General features: G+C 47.0%; 1 protein-coding gene across 1 annotated transcript; it reads left to right on the top strand.

Moving 5' to 3' along the window:
• Window positions 1–1,194: 1,194 nt before the first annotated feature.
• On the top strand, window positions 1,195–2,163 carry LOC121287618 (lysophosphatidic acid receptor 6-like). The gene has a single exon (XM_041205548.1). The coding sequence runs from the start codon at window positions 1,195–1,197 to the stop codon at window positions 2,161–2,163; it is 969 nt and encodes a 322-aa protein (XP_041061482.1).
• The last annotated feature ends 14,387 nt before the right edge of the window (window positions 2,164–16,550 follow it).

The following is a 16,550-nucleotide window of genomic DNA, read 5'->3' as shown; positions in this document are numbered from 1 at the left end:
AGTCAGGGAGGGGGAGAACCTTGGAAGGGGAGAGAATCATGGATGGGGAGAGTCGGAGAGGGGAGAGAGAGTCAGGGAGGGGAAGAATGGGGAGGGGGAGAGAATTGTGGATGGGGCAGTCGGGGGAAGAGAGTCAGGGAGTGGGAGAGAGTTGAGGAGGGGGACAGAGTCGGGGAGGGGGAGAGTCAGGGAATGAGAGAGAATCAGGGATGGAGAGTGTTGGGAGAGGAAAGAGAGACAGGGAAGGGGAGAGAGTACAAGAGTTGGAGAGAGTTGGGGATGGGGGTGAGTCGGGGAGGGGGAGAGAGTTGGGGAGGGGGAGAAAGTTGGGGATGGGGAGAGTTGGGGAGGGGGAGATTTTGGGGGCGGGGTGGGGGGGGGTGAGGGCAGAGTCCAAAATGGTGCCAATCGAGTTGCCTGACACTCCTAGAGGTAAATGAATGGTGAACCTGTGGAATTCGTTATCACAGAAAGTAGTTGAGACCAAAACATTGTATGTTTTCAAGAAGTTAGATATAGTTCTTGGGGCGAAAGGGATCAAAGGATAGGGAGAAAGCGGGGACAGGCTACTGAGTTGGATGATCAACCATGGTCATAATGAATGTCGGAGCAGGCTCGAAGGGCGAATGGCCTCCTCCTGCTCCTATTTTCTATGTTAAACTGAAATCCTGGCGCTGAATGCGCATATCGGCCCGATTATATCCAAACCGTTGAAGCGGATGAAGCTGGTTTAACAGCGAGACTTGCTGTACGTTAATTCAGGAGAACCCAGTTGGGGCATTTTGATAGTTTGAACAACAATATATCAACATTCTGCTGAATCTGTTGTAGTTCTGTACAAACATAAGCCGATAAAAGCACTCAAGTTCTTGATAATTTCCGTCATGATGTCAGTAAGCTGAAAGGGGAAGCATATCTTCAGACTTCGATTTGCAAGCATTTCAGTTAGACGCTTCTTCAGTGTGCCGATATCATGTCAGTCTCAAACCAGACAGCAAACATGAACCAGACCTTGGTGGGCGGTAAGTCTCCTTCTGCAGGATATTAATATATTGATTATGTAGCATTGCATCAACTTATAGGGAACTTATTTATGATTTACAACAATAAAATGTTAGATACATTTAAACAAAAGTGCTGGGCTTATTATGAAGAGTGAGGACATCCAATCAACTTTTATAAAATATATAAAAAATGAAGTTTGGCAGTTTCTTTAACTTGATAACAATTCACGTCTACATTCTGCTTGTTTCAGCAGTGAATTGTATGGGAAACAACACGTTGAACATGGTTCTAGATGGTTCAGTGAAGCGATTTCTGGTCATAGTTAATCCACCGACGTTTGTTTTGGGATTGGTCCTCAACGTGGTCGCATTGTGGATTCTGTGCTTCAAATGTAAAAAGTGGACAGTGTCTACCATCTATATGACTAACCTGATCATTTCAGACATTTTGCTGCTTTTCTCCCTGCCTTTCAAAATCTATGCCTACCAGGTTGGGGCGTGGTCCCTGAGTCCGGGATTCTGCAACTTCTTGGAATCTCTGTACTATGTGAATACTTATGCAAGCATGCTGATCATCATGTTGATCAGTTTGGATCGCTACATCGCCATAAAACATCCCTTTTTGGCCAGAACCTTCAGATCCCCAAAGAAAACAGTGATTGCCTGCGCCCTGGTGTGGATTGTTGTCTGGTCTTGCTGTATCTACCTTTATGATAAAAGGAAATCTGCAAACTGTTTCTTCAACCATTCTCCCTCCATTTGGAAAGTGCATACTGTTGTAACTCTCCAAACCATATTCCTAGTCACCGCTCTCCTCGTGGTCTTCTGTTCCATTCAGATCATCAGAACTCTAAAGAGAAGTGGCAGCCTGAAATCTGAGAAAATCTCCAGGAGCAAATCCACAAAAATCGTCCTTTCAAATCTGTTAACATTTCTTGTTTGTTTCACCCCGTACCACGTGGGGATCCTAATGTACTTTTTAGCTCGGGAATGTTGGATAGCAGATGGTTACCTGGTCCCTCTGCGCAACTTCCTGCAAATATGCCTGTGTTTAGCAAATGTAAACTGTGTTCTGGATGCCATCTATTACTATTTTGTCATCAATGAGTTCTGGAAGTCATATAGAAGCAGTGTGAAGGCAACAAAGTCAGTTGTTTGAAGTACAAATTACTCTCTCTGAAATAGGAAGATTTCCGTAGCAAATGTTTCTTTCTTATGTGTATGGAATCAGTACATTGTGTCTGCAGAAGATAACACAAACAAAATACTGGGGAGGCTGTAAATCTGGAATTATATAAGAAAATGGTGGAACGACTCAGCGGGCCAGGCAGCATCTCTAATTACTCCTGGATTGATCTTCTATTATTTTCAAACTATTAATTGCATCAAGAACTTGATGTATTTTATTGTTCCTGTGCAAATTTAAAAATTTCATTTTGTAAAAAAGAGGATGTTACAAAGTTAAGGCTCTGCTTTATCCATTCTTTCAGGTACATCGGGAACTGGCCACATATTTGAGTGGCCTTACATTTAGGATTGTGCTTAATGCCCAAGATCTAATTATGCCAAAGCTTTTTCTCTTGTGATCTGAACTGGATATCATGACCTGGAATTTCTGAAAACTTTGCAGCACAATGTTGTGTGAAATTACCGTATAAAAATGAGAAAATTAGTGCATAGTATAAAAATAGATTGGTCACTTCCTTGAAGACCTTTACCATTTGTTAAATTTGTTTCACATCATGCAAAGGGGTAATTCATGTGAATTGCCGCAATTTATTTATACCAATTCTGAATAGGTTATTTCTGGTTATTGTATTGTAAGTGTTTTCATGAACTTTTAAAATGTCTCCTCACCGAGACCAACAATGCACTTGTTACCTTTGAATGTTTCTTTATGGCATCAGAATGATTTATATTAAAAATGGAAAAACTTCCACAAATACCATTTTTGTGCCTGATATGCATAAGTAACAGTTTGTTGGCCCAAGACACATTAAGCATCATTGTTCACTGCACCTACCATGGAAGCCCAACATTCTCTGTGCTGTCTGCAAGGATTTTTGCATGAGGTCTTGGTGGGTGCCACATATTATTGGAGGCCTTCCAATTAGGGATGGTGTTTGGGCTCCAAATGCTGTCTCAAAAATGAGGTACTCTCAGAAAATAAATTTAAAGTAAAGGGTCAAACAGGCCAAGCAGGAGTCCCCTCAGAGGGGGTGGGGAACCCCTCCAGTGGCTTTGTTGCTATTGGACCCTCTTTGAGAGATGGAGCCTCTGACTCCAATGGCCTCCTAGCCTGCTGCACCCTCACGGCTCAGACAGTTCTGTCCAAACACTTTGGACAATGCGTATGTATGCAACTAGCTTATTTCCTATTTATGGCTTCTCTATATGTACGTACTGTATCTTGTCTCTGCATTTCCTGTTGCTAAATGTAATCAAACAAGTGCATACAAGTCTTTCTACAGTCGGAGAAGTTTTGTTCAGATTCATCTTTGGGATGTGGGTGTTGCTGGCAAGACCAGCAATGATTGTCCATCCCTAATTGTCCTTGAGAAGGTAGTTTACTTACAAAATATATTAGTGACTTGGATGAAGGAAGTGAATGTACTATCAACAATTTTGCGGATGACACAAAAATAGGTGAGAAGGCAAGTGGTGAGGATGACACAAAGTGTCTACATACGGATATAGACAGGTTAATTAAGTAGGCAAAAACCTATGGAATATAATGTGGGAAAATGTGAGGTTATGCATTTTGGCAGGCAGAGGGGAGCTGAATATCATTTAAATGGGGAAAGTCTGCAGAAGGCTGCAGCACAGGGGGATTTTGGAATCCTTGTGCATGAATCCTGAAAAGTTAACACACAAGTTCAACAGGTAATAGGGAAGGCAAATGAATGTTGGCCTTTATTTCAAAGGGAATGAAGCATAAAAATAGGGAAGTCTTACTAAAACTATACAAGGCACTACTAGACCACAACAAAAACAGAATTACCTGGAAAAACTCAGCAGGTCTGGCAGCATCGGCGGAGAAGAAAAGAGTTGACGTTTCGAGTCCTCATGACCCTTTGACAAATTCTGTCGAAGGGTCATGAGGACTCGAAACGTCAACTCTTTTCTTCTCCACCGATGCTGCCAGACCTGCTGAGTTTTTCCAGGTAATTCTGTTTTTGTTTTGGATTTCCAGCATCCGCAGTTTTTTTGTTTTTATCTACTAGACCACACCTGGAATACTGTGAACAGTTTTGGTTTCCTTATCTAACGAAAGATATATTGGCATTGAATGCAGTCCAGAGAAGGTTCACTAGGTTGATTCTGGGTATGGAAGGATTTTCTTATGAGGTGAGGTTGAGTGGGTTGGGCCTGTACTAATTAGAGTTTAGAAGAATGAGAGGTGACCTTATTGGAACATATAAGATTCTTAGGGGGCTTGACAGGGTAGATGCTGAGAGGTTGTTCCCTCTTGTAAGAGAGCCAAGGACCAGAGGGCATAAACTTAGCATACAGGGTCACTTATTTAAGGCAGGGATGAAGAGGAATTTCTTCTCTCAGAGTGTAGTGAATCTGTGGAATTCTTTATGCAGAGGACTGTAGAGGCTGGGCCATTAAGTACATTCAAGGCTGAAATAGACAGATTTTTAATCAGTAATGGTATCAAGGGTTATGAGGAAAAAGCAGGAAGTGGAGTTGAGGATTATCAGATCAGCCATGATCTCATTTAACCGTGGAGCAGACTCGATGGGCCAAATGGGCTACTTCTGCTTCTACGTCTTATAGTGGTAGAAGTATACAATATGGAAAGCTGTCTGGTCTTGCAGGAAGTCCTTTTGATTTAAAATAGATCTCAACAGTTTTTGCCACAAGAGCCACTAAAATGGCTGCTGGTCCTTATGTTTTCTGGCACATATTCTGTTATTTGCGTGGGCGGACTAGATGGTTTGGAACAACTGCTGCCTTAAGAGAAAACAGCCTCCTTCGTGCCTACCATGAACATGCCCCTGCTGCTCAGCACATCCAATGCTTTTGGTAAACAATCCTCTATATAACAATGAGAGCAGCAAAGCCCTATTTAATGCCTCTCGCCAACCAACCGGCCAGTACTTTAAAGTCCACTGAGAAACTCTGTTGAAAGTTGGAGCTTGGAACCTAATAATTTACTGTATATGAAAGATGCAGGACCGAATTTTCCTTCTGACTACCATCAATTTCAGGTGATAGAGGAAAAGAAAGAATGGAAATGAGACAGAGAGGAGTTCTCTAAAACCCCACCCCTAGAACTGACAACACTGGCTGGACATATTCTGGGGAAGTCGGTGGAAGTGATGTCACAGAATGCGGTGGTGTGGTGCAAATGGGTGAAACAAGAGAAAATTACTGTGTCACTGAACAAGAGAGAATAAACCTGCCTCCACTGTCGTGTATAATGATCTAAAACTTTGGACTTATTTATTGTACAAGACAAGGCACTAATTGCTCATAAGGGAATGAGTAAACATGTTGTGGATTCATTTATTTAGACCAGGCACATGAGAAAAGTGATACTTAAGTATTAAACTTGAAGGCATCAGTGCTGGTGTGGGCTTTGCTCAAAGCAAAAGTGAAACTAAGACTGGATCACATGACACATTTACCTTCTAGTGATGGAAAAACTCAGCAGGTCTGGCAGCATCAGCGGAGAGGAAAAGAGTTGACGTTTTGAGTCCTCATGAACCTTCGACCGAACTGAGTGAATCCAAGAAAGGGGTGAAATATAAGCTGGTTTAAGGTGTGTGTGGGCGGGCGGGGGGGTGGGGGGGTGGGGTTTGGGTGAGGGGAGACAAGTGGAGGGGGTTGGTGTGGTTGTAGGGACAAACAAGCAGTGATAGAAGCAGATCATCAAAAGATGTCACAGACAACAGAACAAAAGAACACATAGGTGTTAAAGTTGGTGATATTATCTAAACGAATGTGCTAATTAAGAATGGATGGTTGGGCACTCAAGGTACAGCTCTAGTGGGGGTGGGGGGAGCATAAAAGATTTAAAAATATTCAAAAATAATGGAAATAGGTGGGAAAAGAAAAATCTATATAATTTATTGGAAAAAACAAAAGGAAGGGGGAAGAAGCAGAAAGGGGGTGGGGATGGAGAAGGGAGCTCAATACCTAAAGTTGTTGAATTCAATATTCAGTCCGGAAGTCTGTAAAGTGCCTAGTCAGAAGATGAGGTGTTGTTCCTCCAGTTTGCGTTGGGCTTCACTGGAACAATGCAGCAAGCCAAGGACAGACATGTGGGCAAGAGAGCAGGGTGGAGAGTTAAAATGGCAAGCGACAGGGAGATTTGGGTCATTCTTGTGGACAGACCGCAGGTGTTCTGCAAAGCGGTCGCCCAGTTTACGTTTGGTCTCTCCAATGTAGAAGAGACCACATTGGGAGCAACGAATGCAGTAGACTAAGTTGGGGGAAATGCAAGTGATATGCTGCTTCACTTGAAAGGAGTGTTTGGGCCCTTGGACGGTGAGGAGAGAGGAAGTGAAGGGGCAGGTGTTACATCTTTTGCGTGGGCATGGGGTGGTGCCATAGGAGGGGGTTGAAGAGTAGGGGGTGATGGAGTGGACCAGGGTGTCCCGGAGGAAGCGATCCCTACGGAATGCCGATAGGGGGGGTGAAGGGAAGACGTGTTTGGTGGTGGCATCATGCTGGAGTTGGCGGAAATGGCGGAGGATGATCCTTTGAATGCTGAGGCTGGTGGGGTGATAAGTGAGGACAAGGGGGACCCTATCATGTTTCTGGGAGGGAGGAGAAGGCGTGAGGGCGGATGTGCGAGAGATGGGCCGGACACGGTTGAGGGCCCTGTCAACGACCGTGGGGGGAAAACTCGGTTAAGGAAGAAGGAGGACATCTCAGAGGAACTGTTTTTGAAGGTAGCATCATCAGAACAGATGTGACGGAGGTGAAGGAACTGAGAGAATGGGATGGAGTCCTTACAGGAAGCGCGGTGTGAGGAGCTGTAGTCGAGGTAGCTGTGGGAGTTGTTAGGTTTGTAATGGATATTGGTGGACAGTCTATCACCAGAGATTGAGACAGGGAGGTCAAGGAAGGGAAGGGAAGTGTCAGAGATGGACCACGTGAAAATGATGGAGGGGTGGAGATTGGAAGCAAAATTAATGAATTTTTCCAAGTCCCGACGAGAGCATGAAGCAGCACCGAAATAATCATTGATGTACGGGAGAAAGAGTTGTGGTAGGGGGCCGGAGTAGGACTGGAACAAGGAATTTTCCACATACCCCATAAAGAGACAGGCATAGCTGGGGCCCATGCGGGTACCCATAGCCACACCTTTTATTTGGAGGAAGTGAGAGGAGTTGAAGGAGAAATTGTTCAGTGTGAGAACAAGTTCAGCCAGACGGAGGAGAGTAGTGGTGGATGGGGATTGTTCGGGCCTCTGTTCGAGGAAGAAGCTAAGGGCCCTCAGACCATCCTGGTGGGGGATGGAGGTGTAGAGTGATTGGACGTCCATGGTGAAGAGGAAGCGGTTGGGGCCAGGGAACTGGAAATTGTTGATGTGAAGTAAGGTGTCAGAGGAATCACGGATGTAGGTGGGAAGGGACTGGACAAGGGGAGAGAGAAGGGAGTCAAGGTAACGAGATATGAGTTCTGTGGGGCAGAAGCAAGCTGAGACGATCGGTTTACCAGGACAGTTCTCTTTGTGGATTTTGGGTAGGAGGTAGAAGCAGGCCGTCCGAGGTTGGGCGACAATCAGGTTGGAAGCTGTGGGAGGAAGATCCCCAGAGGAGATCAGGTCAATGACAGTCCTGGAAACAATGGCTTGATGTTCAGTGTTGGGGTCATGGTCCAGGGAGAGGTAGGAGGAAGTGTCTGCGAGTTGATGCTCAGCCTCCACGAGGTAGAGGTCAGTGCGCCAGACAACAACAGCACCACCCTTGTCAGCGGGTTTGATGACAATATCAGGGTTGGACCTGAGAGAATGGAGTGCAGTAAGTTCAGAGAAAGAGAGATTAGAATGGGTGAGAGGAGCAGAGAAATTGAGATGACTAATGTTGCGCCAACAGTTCTCAATGAAAAGATCAAGAGAAGGTAAGAATCCAGAGGGAGGGGTCCAGGTGGAGGGAGAATACTGGAGGTGGGTGAAATGATCTGTTGAACGGGGAGAGGACTCCTGCCCAAAGAAGTGAGGCTGGAGACAAAGACGGCGGAAGAAGAGTTCAGCATCTTGCCGAGCCCAAAATTCATTGAGGCATGGGTGTAAGGGTATGAAACAGTCCTTTGCTGAGCACTGAACGTTCAGCATCGGAGAGGGGAAGGTCAGGGGGTATAGTGAATTCACGGCTGGGGCTGGGATTGGAAGATGGGGTGGGGACAGTGGGACAGGGGCCTCAACCATGTCTGGCCCATCACCCGCACATCCGCCCTCACGCCTTCTCCTCCCTCCCAGAAACATGAAAGGGTCCCCCTTGTCCTCACTTATCACCCCACCAGCCTCCGCATTCAAAGGATCATCCTCCGCCATTTCCGCCAACTCCAGCATGATGCCACCACCAAACACATCTTCCTTTCACCCCCCCCTATCGACATTCCATAGGGATCACTTCCTCCGAGACACCCTGGTCCACTCCTCCATCACCCCCTACTCCTCAACCCCCTCCTATGGCACCACCCCATGCCCACGCAAAAGATGCAACACCTGCCCCTTCACTTCCTCTCTCCTCACCGTCCAAGGGCCCAAACACTCCTTTCAAGTGAAGCAGCATTTCACTTGCATTTCCCTCAACTTAGTCTACTGCATTCATTGCTCCCAATGTGGTCTCTTCTACATTGGAGAGACCAAACGTAAACTGGGCGACCGCTTTGCAGAACACCTGCGGTCTGTCTGCAAGAATGACCCAAACCTCCCTGTTGCTTGCCATTTTAATACTCCACCCTGCTCTCTCGCCCACATGTCTGTCCTTGGCTCGCTGCATTGTTCCAGTGAAGCCCAACGCAAACTGGAGGAACAACACCTCATCTTCCGACTAGGCACTTTACAGACTTCCAGACTGAATATTGAATTCAACAACTTTAGGTCTTGAGCTCCCTCCTCTATCCCCACCCCCTTTCTGTTTCTTCCCCCTTCCTTTTGTTTTTTCCAATAAATTATATAGATTTTTCTTTTCCCACCTATTTCCATTATTTTTAAATATTTTTAAATCTTTTATGCTCCCCCCACCCCCACTAGAGCTATACCTTGAGTGCCCTACCATCCATTCTTAATTAGCACATTCGTTTAGATAATATCACCAACTTTAACACCTATGTGTTCTTTTGTTCTGTTGTCTGTGACATCTTTTGATGATCTGCTTCTATCACTGCTTGTTTGTCCCTACAACCACACCAACCCCCTCCACTTCTCTCCCCCAACATAAATCCCCCCCGCCACCCCCCGCCCCCCCACCGCCCCCTCCACACACACACCTTAAACCAGCTTATATTTCACCCCTTCCTTGGATTCACTCAGTTCGGTCGAAGGGTCATGAGGACTCGAAACGTCAACTCTTTTCTTCTCCGTCGATGCTGCCAGACCTGCTGAGTTTTTCCAGGTAATTCTGTTTTTGTTTTGGATTTCCAGCATTCACAGTTTTTTTGTTTTTACCTTCTAGTGATGTTGTGCTGCTATCCCTTAAAGACATATTACAACATCCCCCTTTCTTTTTAAAGGTACCTTTCCCACTTCCAAAGAAGTATAACTATCTACAATACATGTTCATGTTTAGTTACAATCACACAAGTGCATAGAACTGATGAATCTATGAGTCTCAAAAGTGTAGAGGTAATCTGTGGTATGCCCAGATTATGCAATGGTAACCTTATCTGGAGGTTTCCTTAATTGCTCACTGTAATTTGTGGGGGTGTCATACTTGTGTGTTGTTCCTGGTTACATTTGGGATCTTGTCCTTGATGCAATAGGACTGCAATGTGGTTGAGGAGCTGGAATGGATCTGATCTGCCTTTGGTTACACCTCACCATTGCACCTTTGTGTGTAATGACTTGAAAGAACCCTGGTTCTGAACAAACCCTTGTCACCTCAGCTGGTTACTATGCACCTTCTATGGGCTCCTGGATGTGGACTTGTTGCCCCAACTGTAAACTTAGCAATTCTGCACTTTCATTGTGCAAGTAAGTCATTTCTTGCAGCTTTAAAATTGCTCTCTAGTTTCTGAGAGAGTAGAATAGACAAGAGTAGGTAAATTGGTACACACTGATCTGCCAAACATGAGCTCTGCTGGTGTGTCACTCAAGGATGTAACATTGCAATGTGTAGGTCTTGTTTGGTCTGTCTACATTTGAGAATTAGGGATTTCACCGTGTGAATCATTCGTTCAGCTCAGCCGTTAGATCTAGCGTAATGAGAGGAAGTAGTGTGATGTTCAGATATTTCTGACAAGTGGCCTCTGGTGGGGCTGCGTAGAGAATGGATAGAGAACTAGTCTTCTGACATAGTAAGGTCAGGTGGTACTTGAACACAGGTTGTGATTGGCTGACAGCCAGTCCTGAACATAGGGAAGCTCAGATGGTACCTCATCCTGGGTTGTGTTTTGCTGGCAGATAATCCCTGTTTGCCATTGCCAGGAGCTGACGTGCTCCTGAAATGCTTTGTTTGGCCTCCGGGAGATTGAGGCCAATTCGGGAGGACTCCTGGCCATTCTGGGAAGATTGGCAACCCTACTCACCCCCAAAATATTCCATCAGAATTTTCCTGTACCAAACCCAACAACGAACGCTTATGCCTAACTTAACCCCACTTCACTTCCACGCTGAAAAAGTGAGCTCCAGGCTGTGTGAAACCCCTGTGCTAAGTGAAACCTGGAATTGTCCATACTCCCTGACAGTGATACCAGGTTCTCTCGCAGGCCTGCCAATGCACCAAAAATTTTGCTATACCTGCATCAACGTTTTCCTGTCTCCCCACCCCATTGAAGTCCTCATCTGAGTCCTCTGCGGCCTCCCCCTCCAGGTAGCTGATACACACACTATCATTCCCCCGACACCTCCTACCCCGGTTGCAGCTCACTCATGCCCAGTGACTGAGCTCATGCAGATCACACCTCAAATCTACCCTCCAAGCTACTCCTAGTGTCAGCATCTGAGCTGGTGGCTGTGAGTACCAGATCAAACAATAGTGCTTTGTCCTCAGCCCTGTACTCTTCCTCTGGACCTTCATCCTCTGGGCTTTCATCCTCAGGTAGCACTGGCTGGCCAGCTGGCAGTTCTTGGGTTTCTGGAAAGATATATGCACAAGCAGAGGGATGGGGTGAGGGAAGAGGCTGAGTGGAAAGAAAACGGTACATTGTTATTCCAAATGCAGGTTGTGTATCATAACAGATTGCAGGAAGAGGGTGAAGTAGGATTTGAGAAATTGCTCCATTCTGGATGGCTTCAGCAATGCCAGCTGCAAAGGCCTCAGTGACAACCATGCCAGTCATGTCAAGAAACAACTCCTTCAAAGGGATGAGGACATGAAATTGTATCTGCATTCTGCCATTTCTTTGCAGCTTTCTCCTGCTCTATTCCACCTTGTCCTGCAAGAGAGATGCATGAGTGTCAGTAAGTGTGTTGCATCATGTTTGAGTGATGTGCCTGCATAGCTGAATAATTGCAAGTATTGTAAGTTGTGAAAAGTGTAAGTGAGAGTTGGAGCAGAGGGCAGTGTTTGCGGGGGAGTTGGAGCATATGAAGTTAGGTGTGAGTTCTGACTGCGAGATTGATAAGTGATGGTGGGTTGTGGTGTTTTGATAAGTGTGAGGTTGGTGATGCAATGGGTGGGAATGAAGATGCATTCACTGATCTTGACCTCTTGTAAGAAGTCATTGAACTTTATCTAGCACTGTATCCAGGACCTCAGGGCCAGATTCCTGGCATTGACCTCTGTGGCCATCTGATTCCACTGTCTTTGCAGTGTATGCCTGGAGGTCTCCCAACCCCCTGTGGAAAGAAGACCTCTCTCCTTCTTTCCAGCTCCTGCACTGAGGCCTCCAGTACTGCACCTGTGAACCTGACAACCCTTTTCTTTCTGGCCAGCTGCACCAAGAGTCCTCTTTCTTCCTGGCACCTACTGCAGCCAGAATGCACCTCTCCTTTAAGAGGTGCAGGCTGACTTTAAGAAGTGCAGGCTAGCTGTAATTGGTTACTAACCTAGCACGATCTTGTGCCCCCTGATGAGCACACTGCCACTCAGTGGAGCATTTAGCACTGGGCTGCAAGCCAGTATCATGGAGATGAACAGACAGCATGAAGTATGCATGATGCCTGCATCACTTCCATTGGGTGCAGGGTAATCCTGCATCAAAAACCCTGCATCCTCTAAGGGATCTTATTGAATTTTTAGCTCTGTAACTCCAGGATTCTATGATTCTATGTATATTAAGTCTTGATTTTTCCATCAGTTACAATTTTCAGGTTCACATCCAAGCTGGAAACTAATTAATAGACATGGATTTTGAAAAACAAAAAGTAAAGGAGAAATATATCAAAAACAATCAGCCTGATCAGGTGTAGCTAATAAATGATGTGCACTTATATGACATAAGATATCGAATATTTCTTCTTTTAATGTTAAGAATAAACTTCAGTAAATTAACTGCTAAATTAAAGAACCCTTACAAACTCAGCACCTGTGTTCTACTTTGTGTTGGTTAAATTGCACAACCTTGGCCAAAAAATTGGAATTGGAACTTGTTGGTTATGCCACATTCTGTATAAAACTGCGCATAACTGCTTTCTTATATACCACTTTAGAGGAATGATGGCACTGAAATTTAAAAACTTAGACCAGAGTTTTAACGTCAGTGTGCGGGGGCGGGCCCAACACGCTGACGTGTAAAATGGCGTGTGATGACGTCAATTGTGCATCCTGACGTCAGCGTGCACCGTCGCAATATTTCAGTGGGCGGGCACACTCTGAGCTCCGACGCGGGCCCGTCATTAATTAATGGGTCACTTAATGCCCTTGAGCCATTAATACACCGAGATTTTTCAGAGTCCGTGCGATTTTCAGAGTATTGCACAGGTGCAACGAACAGGCGGTTGGGTCACATTTTTAAAAACTTCATCCGCGGACCGGATAAGAGGGGTCAGTGGGCCCACAAATGCTATTTGTTAGTCATTTACTTTTTAAATTTACTGCCACTTGCTTGTGTGAACAGGAGAACTTCAAATCTCTTCAGAGCTGCTTGTACAGGAATAACAGGCTTCAGGTCAGGACTCTGGAGTCAAAATCATTCTTGAGCCTTGCAGCTTTCAGGCAGCCTTCCCTTACCCTGAGAATGGGAATTGTGCTCTCCATTGGAGGCACCTCCTCTGAGGAAGACGGGAGGGCCAGAAGGGGGAGGAAGCCAGGAATCCATATTCAGCATCCAGGGGAGCAAGGATTGGGAGGACAGGCGCAGGCACAAGGGGTGCAGGGCCAACAGTAAGTCCAAGGCAAAAGGGGTTGCAGAAGACGCCACTATCCTGCTGCCAGGGTTTGCAGGCAGCAAAGCAGCTACCTCAATATGACTGAGGTGCAATACCGAAGGAGGCTCCGTCTCTCAAGGGTAATAGTGACCTCTATTTGTCAGATGATCGGCCCTGAGATCAGCTCCAACTGTGTGAGTGGGTACCCCATGCCAGTGGCACTGAATGTCACGGCTGCCCTCAAAGTCTATGCCTCTGGTTCTTTCCAAGGGTCGGTGGGTGATCTTTGTGGAGTCTCCCAGTCAGCTAACCACACGTGTGTCAAGCTGGTGACAGACATGCGTTGACTTTCATTCACTACCGCTCGGATGAGGCCAGCCAGGCAGAGCGAGCCAGAGGCTTCGCAGTGATTGTTGGGTTCCCCAACATCCAATCGAATGCATACATGTCACCATCGAAGTGCCACCGGGTCAGCCGGTGCCTTTGTCAACAGGAAGGTATTCCACTCTATGGATGTACAGATAGTGTGAGACCATAGGGTGCAGATTCTGCAAGTCTGTGCAAGGTACTCAGGCTGCTCCCATGATGCATACATCCTGAGACATCCCAGGTGGTGAGGCTCTTCAGTGCTCCCGCCAGGTTGGATGGATGGCTGCTGGGTGACAATCATCCCCTCATCCCCAACTATCTGCTATCCCCTCAGAAGGTGGTTCGTGATGCCCCTCCACCACCCAAAAACAGAGGCTGAGCAGCAGTACAGTAGGAGCCACGCCTCCACAAGGGCTGTGGTAGAGAGAACTATCAGTCTTCTCAAGATACCCTTCCGATGACTGGATCATTCGGGGGAGCACTGCAATACTCCCCAGATCGTGTGTCACTGATAGTTGTTGCATGCTGCACTCTTCACAATCTGACGCTGGAAAGGGGGGACACAGTGGAGGAAGAAGATGTAGACGCAGAAGCTCAGGCAGCAGAGAAACTGAGTCCTATAGTGAGTCCAAGGATGAGCACGCTCAGGAGAATGCTGAGGGTTTAGGCACTAACACTGGCAACCTCCATGGAGGCAGCGACACCCAGGAGGCTTTGATCCAATGATCCTTCAGCTAGCACACCACAGACGGACCTCCAATGCATGCCAGGGCTGCAGGCTCCATACTTGATATCTGAGAGCAACATTTGCTTAGTCAGCAACATGAACTATGTGCCTTTTCAATAAAGCTCAGTGATAAACAAGTCACCAATAACACCATGGGTTACCCTTCACCTGCAGAACTAATGAAGCACCCAGAGGCTTGTTGAGAACCAAAACATTTAATGATTCCACACTTGTATACAGAATTGAAAGTACATTAAAAGGTGTTGAACAGCACATCAACTTAAAAACAACTTAAACATTGGGCAAAAGAAAACCACTCATAATAAGCCTGTGTTGTGCCTAAGGTGCTTTACATCTACGTTTGCTGGTGCTATGTCTAGGTGCTCCCCATTTGCTGGCACTAGAATTGGAGACAGCCTGCTCACTTTTAGCCTTGATGACCTTGGCGGGTGTCCTCTGGCCCGTGGAGCCTGTGCTGGCCCCGACTGGGAGGGAGCAGCCAGTCGCACTGCTGGCATCTCCCCAGTCGCCACAGCCTCATCAGATGCCGCCATCACTGGCAGAGCGGCAGAGGAGCTGCTGTCCTCATCTGGAGCGCCCTTTGAGGAGCCCACAGAGACGACAAGCAGCTCGTGCGCCAACGTGAGGTCGATTTGGACCTCCCTGTTCACCATTGATGGACAGGGACCTAGCTGGGATATTGGGTGCCCAATCCATCTCCCACACTGACACTGACCAGCTGAGGTCAATGCCGCTGTGAGGGATTGGAGGTCCAAGCGCATCCCCGGGAAGCCCTTACTGTTCTCCTGGAGGATCTTCTCCATGAGAGTCGCCACTCTCTCTATGGAGGAAGCATTACGCTCGGCCATGAGGGTCAATGCATTGTTCATGCTCCGCATGGACTCCTCCAGCACGGAGATCATGGCACGCTTTACCTCATGTATCTCCACCAGATCCTTCCGCAGACCCTGCTGCACTTCCAGCATCTGCTGCCTCAGGGATGTCTCCAGAGGTACATCATCAGTCACCGACTGAGCATGTTCCTGGTCCCCAGCAGTCCTCCGACTGCCAGCGCTATTGGCACTCTCTGCCTCCGCCCGCACCTCAGGCGAGTGTGAAGTGCCCTCATCGCTGTGCCCCAGGACACTAGCTAACAATCTTATTCCCACTGAGGGCTGGTATGTGCGCTGGTGCCTGCCTGGCTGAGATGGTGTGACGCTGGTGTGTGTATCTCTTCAGGGCCCTCAGGTGTCAGTGGCGGGCCCTCTGCCTTCTCAGTCCAGACATGCTCTGGTGAGGCTGAAAGGGAGAACAAGGACATGTGATTAGTTGAAGTTATAACAATGTTAATGTGCATGCCTGGCCACCGGATCAGGATGCGCTCCTCCTTCCATAATCAATATGAAACCCATGGTGGATACTGAAATCAATATACAGTCAACAGTGGAATGGTTGCAACGATAGACATTGTGACCTCAGTGCATGGCACTCTTAACTCCCACTGGCACCCCAACCTCATCGCTGCTGGTAGGCCCGAGTGCATGGCACCTCTCCAACTCGAGAACCTCCTGCTCGTATCTGGTGAGTATGAGTAGGTGGGCCTGTCCTCCGCCAGTCTGCATCAATCCAGCGTTATTGTGTGTGGTCCTCTCCTGAAAGAAGAGAGGAGCATTGATTAGTCCACCCTGTACCTGCATTGCCATTGTAGCCTTGTCACCCCCACCTGAGTGAAACATTGTAGGGTTCATCCGATTCATGACCCTGGAGCCACCGTACACTCACTCCAAACAGCCAGTGCTGACCCCCTTGCCCAGATGTTGCCTTCATCATATTTGCCACTCACACTGTATCACCTTCCAAAGCAAGGAAGCACCAGCACCGAAAAGGACTGGGGCAGAAGATGGATGGCTGCCCCGCCACCTGGAAGTCCCCCTCCCAGTCAGTCTGCATTCTGACTTTGAAATGTTTTGACATTCCAGCCCTGCGCCTAGGTACAGATCCTTAAGGTCACCTCCAA

Source organism: Carcharodon carcharias, chromosome 2 (assembly GCF_017639515.1).
Source record: "Carcharodon carcharias isolate sCarCar2 chromosome 2, sCarCar2.pri, whole genome shotgun sequence".
Classification (NCBI taxonomy): Eukaryota; Metazoa; Chordata; class Chondrichthyes; order Lamniformes; family Lamnidae; genus Carcharodon; species Carcharodon carcharias.
Note: the sequence above shows the minus strand (reverse complement) of the source record. Positions and strands in the feature narration are given on the sequence as shown.

Bases quoted from the DNA above. Each gene is read 5' to 3' on its own strand.
- LOC121287618 (XM_041205548.1), top strand. From the start codon at position 1,195: ATGAAGTTTGGCAGTTTCTTTAACTTGATAACAATTCACGTCTACATT.